The following is a 17747-nucleotide window of genomic DNA, read 5'->3' on the forward strand; positions in this document are numbered from 1 at the left end:
CTCAGAGAAATCCTGTAATAAATTTCCCATTTTTTACTGTAATTAATAGTGAAATTGTCTCCTCTGCCTCTCAGTCCTGACAGGCTTTCTGCGGGGAGTTAAATCTTCGTATCTCTGCAGTGAATGATGGTGTGTGTCACTTGTGCGACAGCTGTAACTCCCTCTGCCGTCTTGCTGAACGGTTTCGGTGGTCTTTTTAATCTGCTTGGCCTGTCGATGGCATTAGCAGGTGATTAAATGAATTAGCCTGACCCGGAGACATTAGCACTGGGCTGGAACTCGGGGTGTGAGGGATTGAGGGAGCTGTGGTGGTGATCGGGGAGGGCGCTGGCTCTTTCTGCACACACAGTTTATCATGACATAGAGGGGTTTGTACAACTTGCATGAATGCGTGCACACGTATAGAAAACACACAGACACGCGCTCTGTCAAACACAATGGGGTGTTGTATGTGTGACACTACCACTACTGTGTCTCCACGCAGTACGTCCTGACACAGCACACGCCCTCTCGCTGCTAAATGTCATGTGAAGTTACTGACATGATTAGTGTATCAAAGTGGGCCAAGTGTGTATTCTCACGGTGACAGTTACGTGATGTGAATGCTCCAGGGTTGGACAAATAAACAAGATAACGTGTTTGATAATCATTTGAGTCACTTTTTGATACAAGATAACTTTGTAACTTGGGTTATCTTCAGCCTGCCCTAATTTTGAATCATTGCAAACGGAGCACCTTTGCGATTCGTTGTGCTTTATTTTTGGAAACAGTCCAAAATTCCGATGGAAACTGCTGTGCGTTAATGTTTCCGTCCTTTGATGAAAGGCTTTGTTGTTGATGTTTTGCCGTCTGGTTGCGCGATTTGTGTCTTTTGACCTTTCTGGCTTTACATCTGCTCGTGACAGGCAGAGACAGATCAGAGCATTGCAGCACATCATGTACAGAAGCATCCACATTGAGAGAAAGCGGACACATGCATCGAGTGAGTTGCTGATTGACAGGGTCACGGCCGTTGTGGGCGGAGCCTTCTTATTTTGGCAACGGTGCTTTCAGGCTTAGAGGGCAGCTGTGAAACTTTATACCGTTTAATTGCCATCTGGTGAAGTAAGTGCTTGTTAAGGTGATCTATTCACTACTTGAAGAAAACTCTCATTGGAGTTACAAGAAGTGTATTTGTAATGCATTATGAGGGCATTTTATGATGATATTAGGCATTCACGATGGAATAAGTGACTGAATGTGAAGTCATTAAAAAGATAGTGGCTTCATTTGAGATATTATTAAAGTCTTTTATAAGCTGTTAAATAGAGAGGTGTGCATACTTGGCATATTAAAAAAACTTGTGTTTTCAGTGGGAAAAAAATGACCTCTATGCTGTTTTTAGTCAGCACTGATTCTACTCGAATACTGACACTGCTTTTGTAGTCAGCCAGCATCCATTTAAGCTGAACGCTTATCTCTATTCATTGTGTTAAAAACTTTCTTCGTCAAAAACATTTTAATGAGCGGCTGAGTGGGACAAAAGGGTGATATGAGGGGGAAACGGCCTTTAGGTGTGGGACCACTGGGCTTCGTTTTCAACTTCAGACCTGTTTATTTATTCTATTTTTTTTTTTGTGAGCAAATGTGCTTAAGGACACTGATGATGGTGCTCAGAGAAAAACATTCAAAATGAGTGACTGACTTGGAAATTCTAATAGATGAAATGTCATTTTGAAGCAGTGAATAGAAAATCGTGCCTACCTTGCATTGCCTCAGTGCATGGGGGATTAACTTTGTGTTCATTTGTGCTGCTCCTCATAAACCCTTTCTTACAGACTACACTGGGTGTATCTACGTGGGTGGAAGAGAAGGTCTTGCATTTTCTTACAATTAGAGGAAGTCTTCTAATTACAGATAAAATGCTCAGTCGGTTCCAGCTGGGCTCTGTGTTCAGTGCAAGTTTGTATTATCGTAAAAATGTCTGTCCTGGTCGATCATGGTGTCCAGTGAAAACAGCAAGTAGAGTTCAAGTCTGCAGTAACTGATTCCTGTGCAGATACCTCAGCAGCTGATGCATCAGTTCACAGCAACCCAACAAAGCTAATGTTTGTTTTATTATAAACATCTAAAAGCAGGGGTGGGTTACTTTGTGGAGAAAGTAGAGGCGTGCGCAGCATAAAAAGTCTTTAATCTTTCATAAAAGGTGTTTAACCCGTCACACACTTTTTAATACGAAGCATTTAGCGTGCATTAGCAGTAGCATAATCCAGGCTGTGTTGCAGACAAATGCTAGTCATTAGTAGGGATGGGTATCGTTTAGGTTTTATCCGATACCAGTACCAAACCGGTACTTTTGAAACGGTGCCGGTGCTCAAACTGGTGCTTAAAGAATGGAGAACACAAAATTGGTCCAAAAACCTCTCGTGTTTAGCTGTTTTCCACTTTTTCTTTGGGCATTTTAGCCTTTTTGGCCAGGGTGAAGGGAGTATCTCCCATCAAACAAGAAGACAGCCGCATGTAACTACGACGGTGTTTGCTAGTTCACCTTACATGCATTAATGTAATAACTTGGTTAGCCTACTCAACGTAAATTACACACGAACAACGTTAAGCTACTCACGCAGAGAAGAACGGCTGCTGCTGCCATCATCATCCGTCATCATTTCTGCTACACTGGCAGGGCTAGGGGCCAGGACGCTCCTCTTCGGGTTCTTGGGGGATGTTGCTAACTCCGGGTCCGATAACAGGCACCACACCCACAGTAGATGTGCCCGGTGTGAGGTCTCGCAGCAAGCTATCAAATACGGCGCATTTCTCGGCTTTAAAAAAAGCCTTATGCGTCGCCAGGTGTTTCATCAGATTCGAGGTGTTACCTCCTTTGCACAGTATCAGCTTAAAGCACTTGTTGCAGGCTGCTGAGTTTGCATCTTTTGCTGTGAAGTACAGCCAGACTTTGACCGTTTCGCCTTGGGCGTTTTTAATCTGTAGCTCTGCTCTAAAAGCACGTACGTACCCGGGCCCGCCTACTATGCTTGCAAAGGTAAAATGATTGGCTAGAATTCAAAGTGTATTACATCTCAAGGGAAAAAAGCACCGAAAGAAAGCACCGAAATGTGCGCTGCTTTTCAGTCTGGTTACCACCGTTTATGTCAGAACCGGTGCCATAATGACACCGGATACCGGTACCCATCCCTAGTCATTAGCTGTATCAAACTGACACAATTGATTTAAAGAGCCTTTCTATCATTACCACCAAGGAAGTTCTGTGAGTCTGTCTGTCTCTTGGGATGCACACAGATATTCATTAGAGTTATATCAAAGACTTTGGAGTAGATGATAAGGATCTAGTTTGGGGAATTTTTTAAATTGAATTGTTTTTTTTTATCTTTGCACTGACATTTCACGCCATATCTTCTCAAAAACAGCTTGATGTTCTCAAGGAAAAAAACATCACAAACCAATCTGGATATGTTGGATATAAGAGGTTTTTGCACAGTGTGGGCTTAGCAGAGTTATGCACTCATGCTCTCCTCTTGCACACAAATTCTCATTCTTGTGTGACAAAAATATAATTTTGTTAGTTTAAGATTTAAAAAACTTTCAGTCTCAATCTTGGATTGAATCATTTTTAGTCTATTTTGTTGCAGTCTTTATCACCAAATGGAAGAGTGTGAAGTGTGAGTTTGCTGTCGACCTTGAAATCAGTCGACCTTAAGTAGGGTTTTCTTGCGAAATAAAGTATATTCCTCTCTGCTGCTGACGAACACGATTCAAACATTATCCGGCATTATATGGAGACAAAAATCCTGCCAGCCATTTAAGAGGTTTAGATGAAATCCTGCCAATGGAGTATTATGTCCTGTACGGTGGTGTTACACACTCACGCTGCCATTATCTATATGTCTATAACCATTAGTGCCCATTCACCTTCATAATGATGATGGAAAGTCCTAAATGACCTCAGTTCAGCTGGTTTCTGGAGATGCTGGTGGCTTAAAGCTGATGTCAGTGCTGCTGCACACACACACACACACACACACACACACACACACACACACACACACACACACACACACACACACACACACACACACACACACCAATGGATGAGGCCTTCGTTGGAAGCATTTATTCCTTGCTTAAGCATTTTAACACAATCCCAATAAATGAGCAAACTTACGAACACCCACTTTACCTGACCTGGATCATAGAGATGCGAGTGATCAGTGAAAGAAAGTACGTCTCCGTTTCTTTTTGAAGCTCGTCCTGCGCGAGCAGTAGTAAACAGCTTAAAGCTAGAAAAAACCCCAAACTTCATTTGTTAGGACATATTGCTTTTTGAGGCCCTGCCTTTGCCTTTCATGTTATACCTTTTCTTCTTAGACTTGAAACAGGAAAGTCAATTATGGGTTGAGACTAAAAGGTTAAATGGAAAGTCTACTTCAGAAGGATTTCCTGTCTATTACTTTATGAGGAAAGAGTGTGTTCCTAAAATCCAGGCTGCTTATGTTTTGTAGTGACCTCGCCTGCAGTTCTGTGACATTGCAATCACAGCAAAACAGGGCTTTTGTTGTAGCAGCTGCCAATTTATGAAGACAACAACCTAGCCTGAATAAATTCAGACTGTTTATTGCAAAACAGTTTGAAAAACTGTGTATAATTGCTCTGTTTTGGGAATTTGAAAAACCAGGTCAGACACCGAACGTGAAGCAGCTGCTGCTGCTAGTAAAGTGTTTGTGCTTCACGTTCGGTGTCTGTCCTGCTTTTTGCCTTAATTGTTATCAAATGTATGCTGTGTCTTTTTCGCAGAATGCGTGAGCGTAGTATAACGTTCGTATCTGCAGCCAGGGAGCCGATTGAGGTCAATCTGTGATTTGCAGCCTTGGCCCCGGGCGCCAGCTGTGATATCACCAGAGGCTTTACAGTCACCAGAACACCCTGTGTTTTACATATCTTCACATGGTTTGTCTTTGCCTCCTGTGAGGCCATCGTATCAGGTACAACTGTTTGCCTTGTCTGATATTTAGGTCCTGATGAAGCACCTTGTGGGCCAGACGGTCTCCCCTTAAGGCTGCGAATGATTTATTCTCTGCTATCAGAAACTGTTTAATAAACACCAATGACTATGCTGATGTCAATTTTACTCTTCGGCTGGTTTCATCTTACAAAAACAAGTCGGCGTATCAGCGTGTGGGCATCTTTAAGCTTTAGAGACTGAGTGAAATCATCCAGAGAAAATGCCTTTATATGCTCTGTGTCACTGCTCCCAGAATACAGCATGATAAAGAGCATGCTGTCAGCAGTCTTTCAGAAGCTGTCGACTTCAGAGATAAACTGTGCTTTTTATGGATTTTGATGTGCAAATTTCAAATGTAAAACAAGCTGATTGGCTACCATTTTTATTTCATGTCTTTTTACATGTTACACCATTCTCATCTGGTTATGGTCACTTTATATAATAATATTTCATCTTTATTCATTACGGCACAATTTAAAAATCAGAAAAAGGTCTAGAGAAGACTTTATTTGAAAGATTATATTAGACTACACGCCGGGGTTTTTCCACAGTTCACAGAAAAACTCAATGACCAGTGTGTTAGCATGCTAGGATGTTGTGACACGGAGGAACGTCGGTTTCGTCAGTTACCCAGAATATTATGACATCCACAAATGTTCATTTCACCACTTGCATATCAGCCTTTATATGTTTCCTAACCAAACTAATTTATTTATTTAATAATGTATGGTGCCAATAGAGGAAATGCAAAGGTTACAGATGTGTCACTGGTGCAACTTTGATGAGTCGCAGTACAATCAAACGCATATTGTGAAAGAAAAGTAAAAAGTTGAAGTGATTTACTACTACAAGGAATTACAGAGCAGAAATCAAAAGTTTAAATCTGACAATTAGGATTTACACGTCATATAGAGCCCGATCTGAAAATCACCACCCACTTATACTACTGCCATTTGTGTTTTCAAGGGTCAAAATGTATTTTAGTCATTTCTGGTTCCTGCCAAGAACTTTTTGATTTACTAACATATCATGAAAACCAGAGCCAAATGACAGTTTTAAGCATCATTTTCATTTTCAGGGACCCAAAATGAGCAAAATCCAATGACATTTATTTTGGCTGTAGACCAGTGCAACACCTTCATGAACAATGAGAGTGCTGCATGGTTTAAGCACTGACTTTTACCATCTAACAAGGGAAAAATTCACTCCTTCATTCCTCACATTTCCTGCTTTTGCATGTTATTAAATAGCATAGTGTGTTTTGTGCTGTATCCCTATATTCACCTTCTTTTTCCTCTTACCTCCAAACTGGTTGCAGTAGACGGCTATCCCTCTCAGTCATCCTCTTAGGGAGTTCTTCAATCCCTCTGTTGTCAAGTGCTGCTCATTGGTTCTTTACATTATAGTATAAAGTGTCTCGCATTGACTTTATACTGCACATGACAGCAGGGTCACAAACACAAGCAAGCGAAGCTTCTGTTGCAAGTTGTTCCACTTTGACATCAAAATAGCAGCAAGTCTGTACATTCTGTAGCCCAGAAACCAGTGCACAACCAGCACACTGCCATACTGGAGCCATAACTTGAGAAACATACAGAGGAGCTGGCAGACATTTTTCACAAGAGTTCCCCCAAAAGCTGCACCATATGGCTGCCTGAGAGGCAAATGAAAAAGTTCACATTTTGCTGCTTGTAAAGTTAATCACTGCTGATGCACAGTAACGTAAAAGGACAGCCTGGTTAAGCATGTGAACATTTTGATCAACTCAAAACTTCTGTCAGGGATTTTCCCTGGGATTGTGACAGCTGCACAGTTGGATTTTAGTCAGAAACTTTGATTGTGAGCCATATACGTGTTTATTCTGTGGCACAATCTGGACAAATCGGTTAAACTACATGTGAAGTAACATAAAGTTTAACATATCTCTCATCAACAGTTGGGTAGGTTTCTATCTTCCTGTCTTTTCTGTCACTTGGTGTGTGTCTGTGTGCGCGTGTAACATCATTACCTCTGCTCTGATTCCTCTAACTTGATCAACAGTAGCTCCTGGGTTTCATATTTCCTGCACTAATGCCATTGAGCATCAAAGACAGCTAAGGAAAACAGTGGACGCTCTGTGTTTGTCACACATCCCTTCTGAAGTTAATTCACTTTGGCTGCTGCCCTGACAAATCGCAGCGAAAGGGAGAGAGCATGGGGTCAGTTGGAGCTGAGACTAAATATCCACTCCCACAGAAACACTGCTGTCTGAACACCAATCAAAGAAAGTCAATTATTAGACAGTGGAAACCTGTTTGGAACTGTTGAAAGAAGAAATTAAAAGTTAAAGTAGATTAGATTTTTGCCCCCAGGTCCTAAAAAGAAAATTAATTGTCTACTGTAGAACATAAAAAGCAGAGACTTGCTCAGTGACCACAAACTGCCATGTTGTTTTGGGGTGGTTTTGCTAGCATTTTTCCAGGTGGTGTCCATCTTAGAGCAGTTTACCTTTTACCGGGTGTCGGTATTCTGAGCCGTAAAGGATATCCGGTTTGACAAAGCTGTTATAAAGTCTGACCTGTGTTCAGCAGCTGTGTGGGCTGGAGTGTTGCAAATGCTCTGCATGCCTTGCCAGGGCTTGCACTGCTGTCATTTTGTGCTGAATTGTTCTCGCTGACAAGGCTGTGAAGGTAGGCAGGGCCTTGACATAGCACAGAGGACCACTTTTAACTGATGGGTGCACAACACCTTGGTTTTGGAGGTGTTGATTTTTAGAGCTGTTTGCCTGTTTCCTGGAAAAGGTTTCATTTTCCTCCTGCAGACTGCAGACAAACTGTTCTCTTTAACAGAAAAGTGTATTTCAAATTCATATTTCAAATTTAATGAATTCTTAAAGTTAAATTTACGCCTTTGAGAAGCTGACAAGATGATGCTGCTTAGCATGCACAAATATGCATTAACCTGAGTGACACATGCATTTATCTACGCTAACAGATCCTGTTCCGATCCGATACAGATACCTTAGCTCTAAATATTTGCAGATACGGAGCACTGATCCGTTACCAGTTTTAAACAAGAAGCACTCTGAGAGCACAAGTCTCCACCAAAAGAAATATATACTTATTCAGGAACACTGAACATGTATTCAAATTGCTGAATGAAATGCAAACAGGCAAATGCTACCAAAAACCCAACTTCGGTGGTGGAGGTGTTTGAGATGCTGTATTCCTCACTCTGAAGACAGGGTTGAGCTGTTCCTTCCTGTATAAGGAACTCAGGCTCGATTTAAATATTATTTACTTTCTAGATACAAAATGCAATATAGCAAATAAATGCATCCAGGTAGTGCTGGGCGATATGATGATATATATCGTATGGACGATAGAAAAGTGTCTATCGTGCCATTTGTCTTCTATCGTTTCTAACCCAAATTATATAAATTATTACATAAAATATATAATTAACCCTTTACAACCGGTCGGAGCAGGCACACTCCGTTTTACCTAACTATTTTTAAATCCTTGTAGAACTGGAACCACGTAAGGTAGCGCAATCATTTTTTTTTTTGCATGTGAAACCGGAGGAGTTGTACTTACATCTAATGCCATTAGCCCTGAATGCCCTAGGTCACGGTTTCCTTCCACATATAGCTTTGCAAAAATTGCTTAAGAAGCACTTGCAGCAACTAAAAGAGAATATTCCAGAAACACGCTTTGCCTATGTTCAATAACACTTCCTACGTTGACATATACGTCAGCGCGAACTATCGCATGTCCGCCATTACCTGCCCGAAGCCGGAAGTGACGTCATTTTCGCGAAAGCGCCTTATAAGCCTATGTTGGTGTTTTTAAAAGTCATGTTTGACTTTATGCTTTTCTGTATCGTTTCTGGGATGCTTAGAACTCAAATTACACTGTTGGAAATAGTTTATTTTGATGCATTATAATATTTATTTTCATTTTTCCTGTATTATATAAAAATTAGTGTATCTCAAAAATAAAACTATGAAGACACTCAAAATAAATTTCTCGTGGTTGGAAATTATTTTGTGCAACCTTTTTGTATTTACAGTTTTGAGGGATAAGCCTCTTAAATTTTTCTAACTAGAAATATATGCAAAAAACAAACTATTTTCAATTTTTTTGTAGTTTATTGCACTACAATTTTTTTGCAATTTATGTAGTTACTATGGACTTAATGCATACATATTATTAAAATTTCGGCTATAACGGTTGTATTGATATATGGAAACTTGAAATGCTCCCACAAATGGCACTACAGCATGTAAAAGCATAAAGATAAGCTCTGGCGGCCTTGGTTCTATGGTAGGTCTTAAAGGGTTAAATAGCCTGTGGCAAATATATTAGTGTTGTCTTATCACTGTACATGCTCTTAACTTTATGCAAGAGAAAATAAAGTATAAAAAATTATATTTTTCACAAAGAAATTCCGTCTTGTGGTTTGCGACCTGGTGCTGCTGTACGTGCACCCGGATTTGCGACATACTTTACGGTAACTCAAAACAAAGACTGCACCCTCGGCACTTGCTGTTTACAGACTGCATACTTTCTAGATGACCACAGGTCAGGTGGTATATCGTGATACATATCATTATTGTGATATAAAATAATTCGTATCGTGATAAATATTTTTTCCATATCGCCCAGCACTACATCTAGGAATCTGTATGATACTGCAATACTGTACTCTCAGGCTAATAAAGCCCATTTTGATCTGGATGGGCTCATTCACTGTACCTCAGAGGAAACTTTAACATTGTAAAATCCAATATGTTGTAAAATAAAACGGCTTCATACATTTTTTTTTTAAAGAGGTTTTAGGCCCAGTTTATTAATCGACATTTCCTTCATATTCATTTGAAAACTCGTGATTTTAGAGTTAAATCCCAAATCTCACACTCATTTCCCATGATTTGTGCATTAACTGGCCACTTTATTAGGTACATCTGTTGAAGTGCTTTCTAATGCAAATATCGAATCACCGTCCAGCACAGGCCAACACCTCAGTACGTTTAGAAACAGTAGAGACGAGCTGTTGGAGTTCAAGCCGAGCATCGGAACGGGGAAGAGAGGCAATTTAAGTGACTTTGGACGTGGCACGATTGCAGGTGCAATATCCACTTTCGCGGATGATCAGAAATCTTTTGCTCCTTTTGTAACCGAGCAGCAGTGTTGCGAGGGCGTGTGCGTGTGTGAGTTTATTATCTCATCAGCTCGTTCGCTAAAATCAGCCCCTATAAACCAGAAACGGGCGGCTGTCTCTCTGGCTGCAGTTCAGCTGTGCAAACTTTCATTTCGCCGATAAAATAGGACAGTAAAAACTTTAATGCTCTTTGCTAAATATATAAAGTATAATACGAGCAAAACAGTCAAGTCTGCAGGTCGTTTACACTTTCTACATATAAAAATAAAACTCATCGCAGATGAAGTTGTGTAGGCGCGCTGCTGTGTGTGACATTGTTTATAACCCTTGTCTGTAACCTTCCACATCATCCAAGCGGTGTCCTTATTACCCAGCATGGTGCATTTCCTGTGTTAGCAGTGATAGGCCTCGGGATGAGCTTCACGGTGTGTTTCATGTCCTTACTTGAATGCATGGGCCTCCTTGAGGAGGAGCAGGAACAGATGCTTCTGACAGAACAAACAATATCACACAGTATTTATGCACCGAGTTGATACTATCACAGTACGGTGGGAGTAAGTAGTAGTCTGTCAGAGTATGCTCACAGGCAAAACATTAATAATTCTTCTAATGAAGTGTGTAGTTTTTTCATGTATTTGTGCATTGCATATCTGTGTAGCACTAATGTATACTTAACAGTATACAGACCATCTTAAAAACCAACAAGTGAAACTGAGACAGGAATTCTGCGTTCACTGTCAGTTTCCTAAATGACCTCTGGTGCAAGAACTGCCGACAGCTTCGATTTTAAATTCCTGCAGAATAATCTGAGACCCTGCAGCTAATCCTCCTGCATCGACCTTTGAGTGATGACACATTCTTTACTAAGTATTTACTATCACGGCCCGTTGTCTCCATCTCGTCGGTTTTGAGTGAGAAGCTGTGAGAACCCGCTCACATCTTTGTGCTGGAAACTCTTATGCACCTAAGAGTCAACGGTGCGTCAAGGTTTCGTTTCATTTGTGTGCTGTGATGACATTTTTGCACCGCTCACTTGGCTGCCACTTGAGAATGTTAACGGAAAACTTCTGTTGAGCCAAGCGGAGACAGACGCGCTGTGCTGGTAAGCTGGCGACTGAAAGTGATGCTGTAGGAAGTGATTGTGCTCCTTGCTTCCTGTCCGTGTTTTTAGCACTTTGGTGCTGCAGAGGAAATGTAGAACGAGGTTGGTGGAGGCTGAATACATAAAGCAGCGATTTGCATTGTGGAGCCTTTCATCAGGGGATGCAGCCAGACTGCACAGGTTTCACTGGTGAACAGCTGCGGGCACAGGGAAATGCTTATCAGTGGTTACGTGATGGTAAGTAACTGAAAAGAAGCCAGCATGTGTCATGCATCCAGCATGCAGATGTTGACGTTTCAAGCTATTTACTTAGTGTTGTTTGTTTTTGGTGTGCGTGTGTTTGTGTGACAAATGATCAACGATCGCGTGATAATCCTGCCGGACTTGATGAGAAGTTTTTCTGGCCGTGGCGTTAAAACGTCCGTACATTGTTGTGAGTGCTGTTCAAAGGAAGTAGCCTGACAAAACTCAATCACTGCACTTTCCACTTACTGTTCCTGCATGTTTATTCTTTATTTACTCAGCTTAACTTTTTGCAGCTGCTGATCTTTATACAATGACCAAAGTAAGTTGTCTCCTCTTTAGGTTTCACCACACAGTTAGCTGTTTTTTCTGCATGTCCACAAAAATTACGAGAAACTGAAAAATGGGCTTTTGCTGATTCACTCACGGTGCTGCTGTCAATTGTCAGAGAGAAAAGGAGAGATGCATTTTATTCATGTTTACACAAATGCAGCGCTGACATGAAAAGTCCCCACGTCAACTCGCTGCTCCGGTGCTTTTTTTCTCTCTCATTGTGCTGGCGCTTGCTTGTAGTGTTCAGGAAGCGGTTTGCCTTGATGGAGGATGGTAGAAAAACCCGTTAACAGCTCACAAAGCAAGTGGATCACCAAGACTATGACCCATGCAGTTCAGTTAAACATTGAAACCGTGACCTCTCATTCTTGCTCTTGATTCTCTCTTAAGTGAAAATATGCAAGTTGGTGAAAGAAGTGAAGCGGTCATGAACAAAATATTGATTTCATATTTGTTCACAACAGACAAAAGAAAGTAGACTCAAACGGTGGTTCGGTGCCTTGTTAACTGGTAGCTTGTTCTGGGGTCTGTTTAACTAGGACACCAGAATGCAGCTCTGTGCACTTTGCTGTGGTGTGTCAGACCAGCACTTCTTTTAAATGTCAGTGTGTCCCAATAGACTCTGCAATGTAGAGCTTTTACAACTTTAAAGTCCAGAGTCGGCTTGAATAACAAGCATCAAACAACTTTCACGTTTTATTTACTGGTGTATTAAAGTTCCAGATGATAAAAAGTTTATAGCTGGCATTTTGTGGCTCAGCTTTTCCCTCCGTCTCTTCTTCCAGGTCGTTCACTGCCGCTGAAAGGATGATAACGATCGTGGGAGGAGGCCACGGCCGGAGGTGCAGCCCTCGCTAGAATCCTACTTCTCTTCCAGTTCACCCCTTTACCATCGCCCAGTGTTGCTGTCCACCCCACCCCAACCTGGCACCATGGCCAACCACCTGGAGCTGATCCAAGAGCTGCAGCAGCTGGACAAGGTGCCCAGTCTGGAGAGACTGCGGGCAGCCCAGAAGCGGCGTACCCAGCAGCTGAAGAGATGGGCTGTGTATGAGAAGGAGATGCAAAACAAGAAGCGAAAGGCCGACAAGAAGGGACGCATTGCTAACAGCCTCCAGCAATCAGAGCCCAAGAAACATGTGTCGTTTTCCGCCAGCGTGGCGCTCCTGGAGGCTTCGGCCAGGAATGATCCAGATGAAGGTAAGACCAGTACAGCATATTAATGATACGTGCAGATCAGAAAATAAAAGGGTGGCTTATTTATTTCTGCTTGCCTAATTACAACTAGTTTGGATTCATTACATCAAGTATCCTAAATATTTTGATTTAGCGATGAAATAAAGGTATTATTTATGGATGTGGGGCAGGGTGAGTAGAGCTGGGGTTATTTCTTTGTTGCTTGCGAGACGACAGGAGGATGAACAGGCTGCACAGAGGCCGGCGTTGCCCTTTTAATTTATTTGTTGAACTTTAGTATTCCTTGTTTCAAAAATAAATAGTTTAAATAAAGTTTTGCTCAACTGAGCTCAGACTTACCCTCGACACCGCGTTTGAATAATGACGCTAATTTCGGCCTCACCACACTACTTCCCCTGGATATCAAAATGCCAAGGTCAGGAAAACGATTAGCTTGGCCTGCCCACTTAAACCGCCAGTGGAAGTCACTCCATTCCAATTGAATTTGTTCTGCTAGGAGACTGTTTTATCATTGAGAAATAATGGAGTTGTCACACTGAGATGAAACTCTGCCAGTCTTTTAATTAAAATTTCTACGGATGGGGCCCCCCTATTTGGAGATAATAATTGTTTTCCTCCAGTACCGGCAGCCCCGTGTTGCTGTGGCTGTGCTAACAGTGTGTCGGCGATGCAGGGATGATAACAGGCTGCTATCGCTTAGATTTTGCGTCTAATTTAACGTCACTGTAACTTGAAATTGGATTGAAGTTTGTTTTATTTATTTGTTTTTTTTAATCGTCACAAATGCAGCCCACAGCAGTGCTACTGTATATTCTTTGCTCATGCAAGCTGTCTTCACAGATAGGACATCCCTCTCAAGGCTGATGTATTTTCACAATAATTTTTACAAGGCTGAAGCTACTCTGCTGTGCCTGTACACACACGTGGACTGTTCACTGGCACGTCTAAGCTCCAGCTGGAGTGTGAGACACTAGAAGTCTTGTGATGTCTACAGGGGTCTGCTGGATTTTATCACGGCGTGTAGCCGAAATTAAACTTTGGTGTAAGCAAAAGGAAGTTACTTAATTGGGTAAAACTGAAAAAGAAAATCTTTGATGTTTTTGTTGCTGGTTTCATTGTTGTGCGTGATGTGAGAAATGGTTTGAGCATCATTTCGGGGCTTTTATTGCAAACTGCTGCGCTGTGTGTATTTCCCAGAAGGTCTGCTGAGGCACTTAGACTGCACCAGGATGTTGGGGCTGATCGTGTGAGTCTTTAGATTGGTTTTGAGAAACCACACGAGGAAGCAAGGAACACACAATGTCTACTCATCAATATTGACAGGTCCCTTTCAGGGATGGTTTAACAGCAACAAACATTTGTCTGCTGTCACACACTTACTCGTGTCAGAACGAATGAGTATTTGTACACCACTGATAGATTTCTTTTTGAACTCTTCAGCTGTGTCCTCCATGTTAAGGATGCACACATACAAAAATTCCTGATCAATTTTTCAAGAGTAGAAAAAGGAGGTTTTTAATTTCAATACAGCTAGACGGGGGATACATTATTGCTTTGACTGTACACTGTGTCCCTTCTCCTTCTGATGCAGTTATCGATAAACTGACTAATTAATTGAGCGTTAATGCTTTGACTTGCAGGAGCTGCTATAATGTGACTCCTTGTTGCAAATGGATTAGGATGAAGTTAGCAAAAGTGAAAAGACTTCATGTTCTTCTGTGACACAGTTGTGTCGTGACTGTGCTATACAACGAGCTACGATTACCACCTCTAAGCACAAATTTATTATCGGAGTCTGAAGACTGTTTAAAATTAATAAGAGGGCTTGCAGGTGGTTCAGGTGTACAAAAGCTCCACCATCATGACTGTCAGAATAACATGCCAGCAGAGAGAAAAGGAATTTTCCAAATTTAGTGTGCATGATTTTTGATGGTTCTCTGCTTTTGATTCCCTTTCCTTCTCCTTATGTCCTGCAGTACTTCCGTATAGAGATGTCTGCTATCACTACTGTCTAATGAGAGTGACCATGAAAGAGGCAGGGAGGATAAAAAAAAAGGGAGACAGGATGTAGTGTTGCCCACACAGCTCCAGTGGCAGCTGGCTAGCTTAGGAGCTTGATAATCTCCTCTCTCATTCCCTCTGGTCCCCAAATGCTCGATCAGGCGTCATGAGTCCACACACTGTGCTGCTCCAGCACACAGCACCCTTTTTAAAGAAATGTTACATGACAGTGTCATTTCAAAAAGGCATGTATGTATGTATGTGTGTGTGTATATGTATATATATATATAAATAAAAGGAAATCGAAAGTAGATGAAATGATGGGAAAAGGTTGAGGCATTTTTAGAAATCAGGACTGTTTATTGGACAGAAGTTAAACCCCTGGTCGGCCTAAAGAATGACTACAAAGGCGGCGCTAGCAGCAGCGAGTTGACGATGAGGCTGGGAACAAAAGTAGCCATCATCACCTCTTTTTCATGAACAGGACGGAAGGGAGAGAAGTAAATACAGAGAGACTAACTTTGACCCAGGAGTTGCTCTAACAGCCTCAAGGCCACAATAAGATGAGAGGCTGGGCTGAGTCATGTTTAATCCCTGATTGGTTGGAGTAGGCGAGCTGCTTCCTGCGATTCTTTGCCTGCTCTTTTTTTCTCTCCCTGTGGTTTGGGTCAGAGCTTCAGAGCGCGTTGGCTGGAGGCGGCCTGTGATTGTGTGAGGACATAACCAATATTATGTGTGATAACTCCTATGCATGCTTTATAAATGACGTTTTTTGTGTATTTTCAAGCTTTATTATATTGACTGTTATTAAAATCTATGTAGATGCAGGTGTACAGGTGTTATGCTTGCATTTAAGTGTGTGTGTGTGTGTGTGTGTGTGTGTGTGTGTGTGTGTGTGTGTGTGTGTGTGTGTGTGTGTGTGTGTGCATCCGTGCGTATTCTTGTCATTATAACTTCCTGTCTGCTGAGAGAGGAAGCAGACTCACCAGACTGTGAGAGACACGGGACGGGTATGGTGAAACTGCAGAGGGTATATTGTACATTTATGTTTAAGAATGTTTGTGTGTGTGTGCGCGTGTGTGTATGCAAAAAGTTTTTGTGTGGTTGTGACAGAGAGAGAAGGAAGAATATTTGAGCTTACGTAAATGCAAATTTTGGGTGTCTGTCTCAAGATGTGTGAAAGCAGCAGTGAGTAGGAAAGTGCTGGATCCCGAGTGTGAGTCCATTTCTTCGCCCCGTGGTTCGCACCATCCTGAACCCACTGCCCTCTCATAGTGATGAAGGCTGATGGCTGTGAAATTACTGTGAAGCACTTTGGTGTCTTTTATGCGCGCCTCTTCGGCAACTGAGATGGATGGGATTTCTCTTCTCCAGAGAACTGCCGTCCTGCAGAGGAGCAGCTAGTGGGGTCAGAAGGAACTGTCAACAAAACTCAAAGACAGTCAGCGTGGTATGACCTGACATTTCCTCCTAAAACCGCTGGGTAATCTGATGAGATGGCCCGGGAGTCAACAGTATTAATGGAAAGAGGGGAAAAAAGTAAGAGTAGAACTGTAGAGGGGGGAAAAATGTCTGACTTAAAGCCTTTAAACACCGTCAGAAAGCAAAATCTGAGAAAACAATGGAGGCATTTGGAGAAAACCAACTATAATAAGCGAGAGTGTAAGTGGGTGAAAAGTAGTGTGAATGAACAGGACATTCAGTAACTGCTTTTCAGTATCTTGTGCCGTCTTTTTGTTTTCAATGTCTGTTTGTAAGAGCTGCTTTTTTGGAACCCCCCCCCCCCCCGGATCATTCAAACAACATGCTGTCTGACTTTGTCTTTGGGGGTGGTTTACAGTCGTTCCCAGAAGCAACAGCTGAAGGCGGGTTGAAAAGCAGCCTGTCAAACACAGGGACAGAATTGTTGCCACCGATAGTTGTAAATCAAATAGGACAAAGACAGCTTAGGGCTTCAAACCCCTCCTTATCTTTTATCTGTGCTGCTGCTCAATCGCAGTACAAACTTTTAGATATTTTGGTGCAACATCTCCCTCACCAAGCTATCATACATGCCAAGAAGGAAGCTGTAAAACGGATCTAAAAAGGGGAGGAAAGTCTTGTGAATGTGTAAAATGCACAAACATCTGTGGGGAGAAATAATCAACTTGTTCTACTTCTAAATTTGTGCCTCTTCTTCGCTCTATGAGAGGGCTTCGGCTTTTCTGATCATGTGAACGGCAGCAGTGACAGAAGCAGTGGTGTTCCCTTGAACCCAGGTTGTGTTTTGCAGCTTCTTTGCCTTTCCCACCCCTGAGCTCTATTTATTTATACACCCACTCACGTGGCAACACCCAGCACGCTAATTACCACTTATTCCCTACTGAAAATCATAACTTGTAACTCAGAGTTTGAAAAGCCACACTTAAAATCCACGTTCCATTTTTAGCGATGCGGCTTTTGCTCTTGGTTCACAACCTTTTTTTCTTCTTCTGCCATATCACCATAAAAACAAAGAGGAGGAATAAATGTGGATTTCGGGATAGAAAAATACTCCTGCAGGAGAATTCACATGTGGCTTTTCCCTCGTCTCTTTTCTCTTCGTATTTATTTGTTTGCAAATTAGGTCTCAGAGGAGCTTTTGTCTTCTTCTGCTGTCTTATTAGACTCATAAGGCCTTCCCCTCAGAGGCCTCGGCCAGGCTTAGCTGCTCCCAGGCATATGGCAGCAATAGAGTGCCATTAAAAAAAA

At 41.9% G+C, this 17747-nt stretch overlaps 1 protein-coding gene and 1 long non-coding RNA gene across 3 annotated transcripts in view; both read left to right on the forward strand.

Moving 5' to 3' along the window:
* The window catches only part of ppp1r16b (protein phosphatase 1, regulatory subunit 16B), a 94635-nt gene that overhangs the window by 19299 nt on the left and 57589 nt on the right, over nt 1-17747 (forward strand). For both annotated transcript variants that reach the window (XM_085407508.1, XM_085407510.1), the window contains exon 2: nt 12605-13019. In XM_085407508.1, coding sequence (XP_085263634.1) covers nt 12752-13019 — 268 coding nt within the window. In that variant the 5' untranslated portion in view covers nt 12605-12751. The remainder of the gene's footprint in view (nt 1-12604; nt 13020-17747) is intronic.
* LOC146670534 (uncharacterized) overlaps nt 9294-17747 on the forward strand; it is a 213049-nt gene continuing 204595 nt past the window's right edge. Inside the window, exon 1 of the long non-coding RNA XR_014911796.1 lies at nt 9294-9329. This is a non-coding gene — a long non-coding RNA (uncharacterized LOC146670534). The remainder of the gene's footprint in view (nt 9330-17747) is intronic.

Source organism: Rhamphochromis longiceps, linkage group LG5 (genome assembly GCF_057381845.1).
Source record: "Rhamphochromis longiceps isolate RC_006_pf linkage group LG5, R_longiceps_female_GT1.1, whole genome shotgun sequence".
Lineage (NCBI taxonomy): Eukaryota > Metazoa > Chordata > Actinopteri > Cichliformes > Cichlidae > Rhamphochromis > Rhamphochromis longiceps.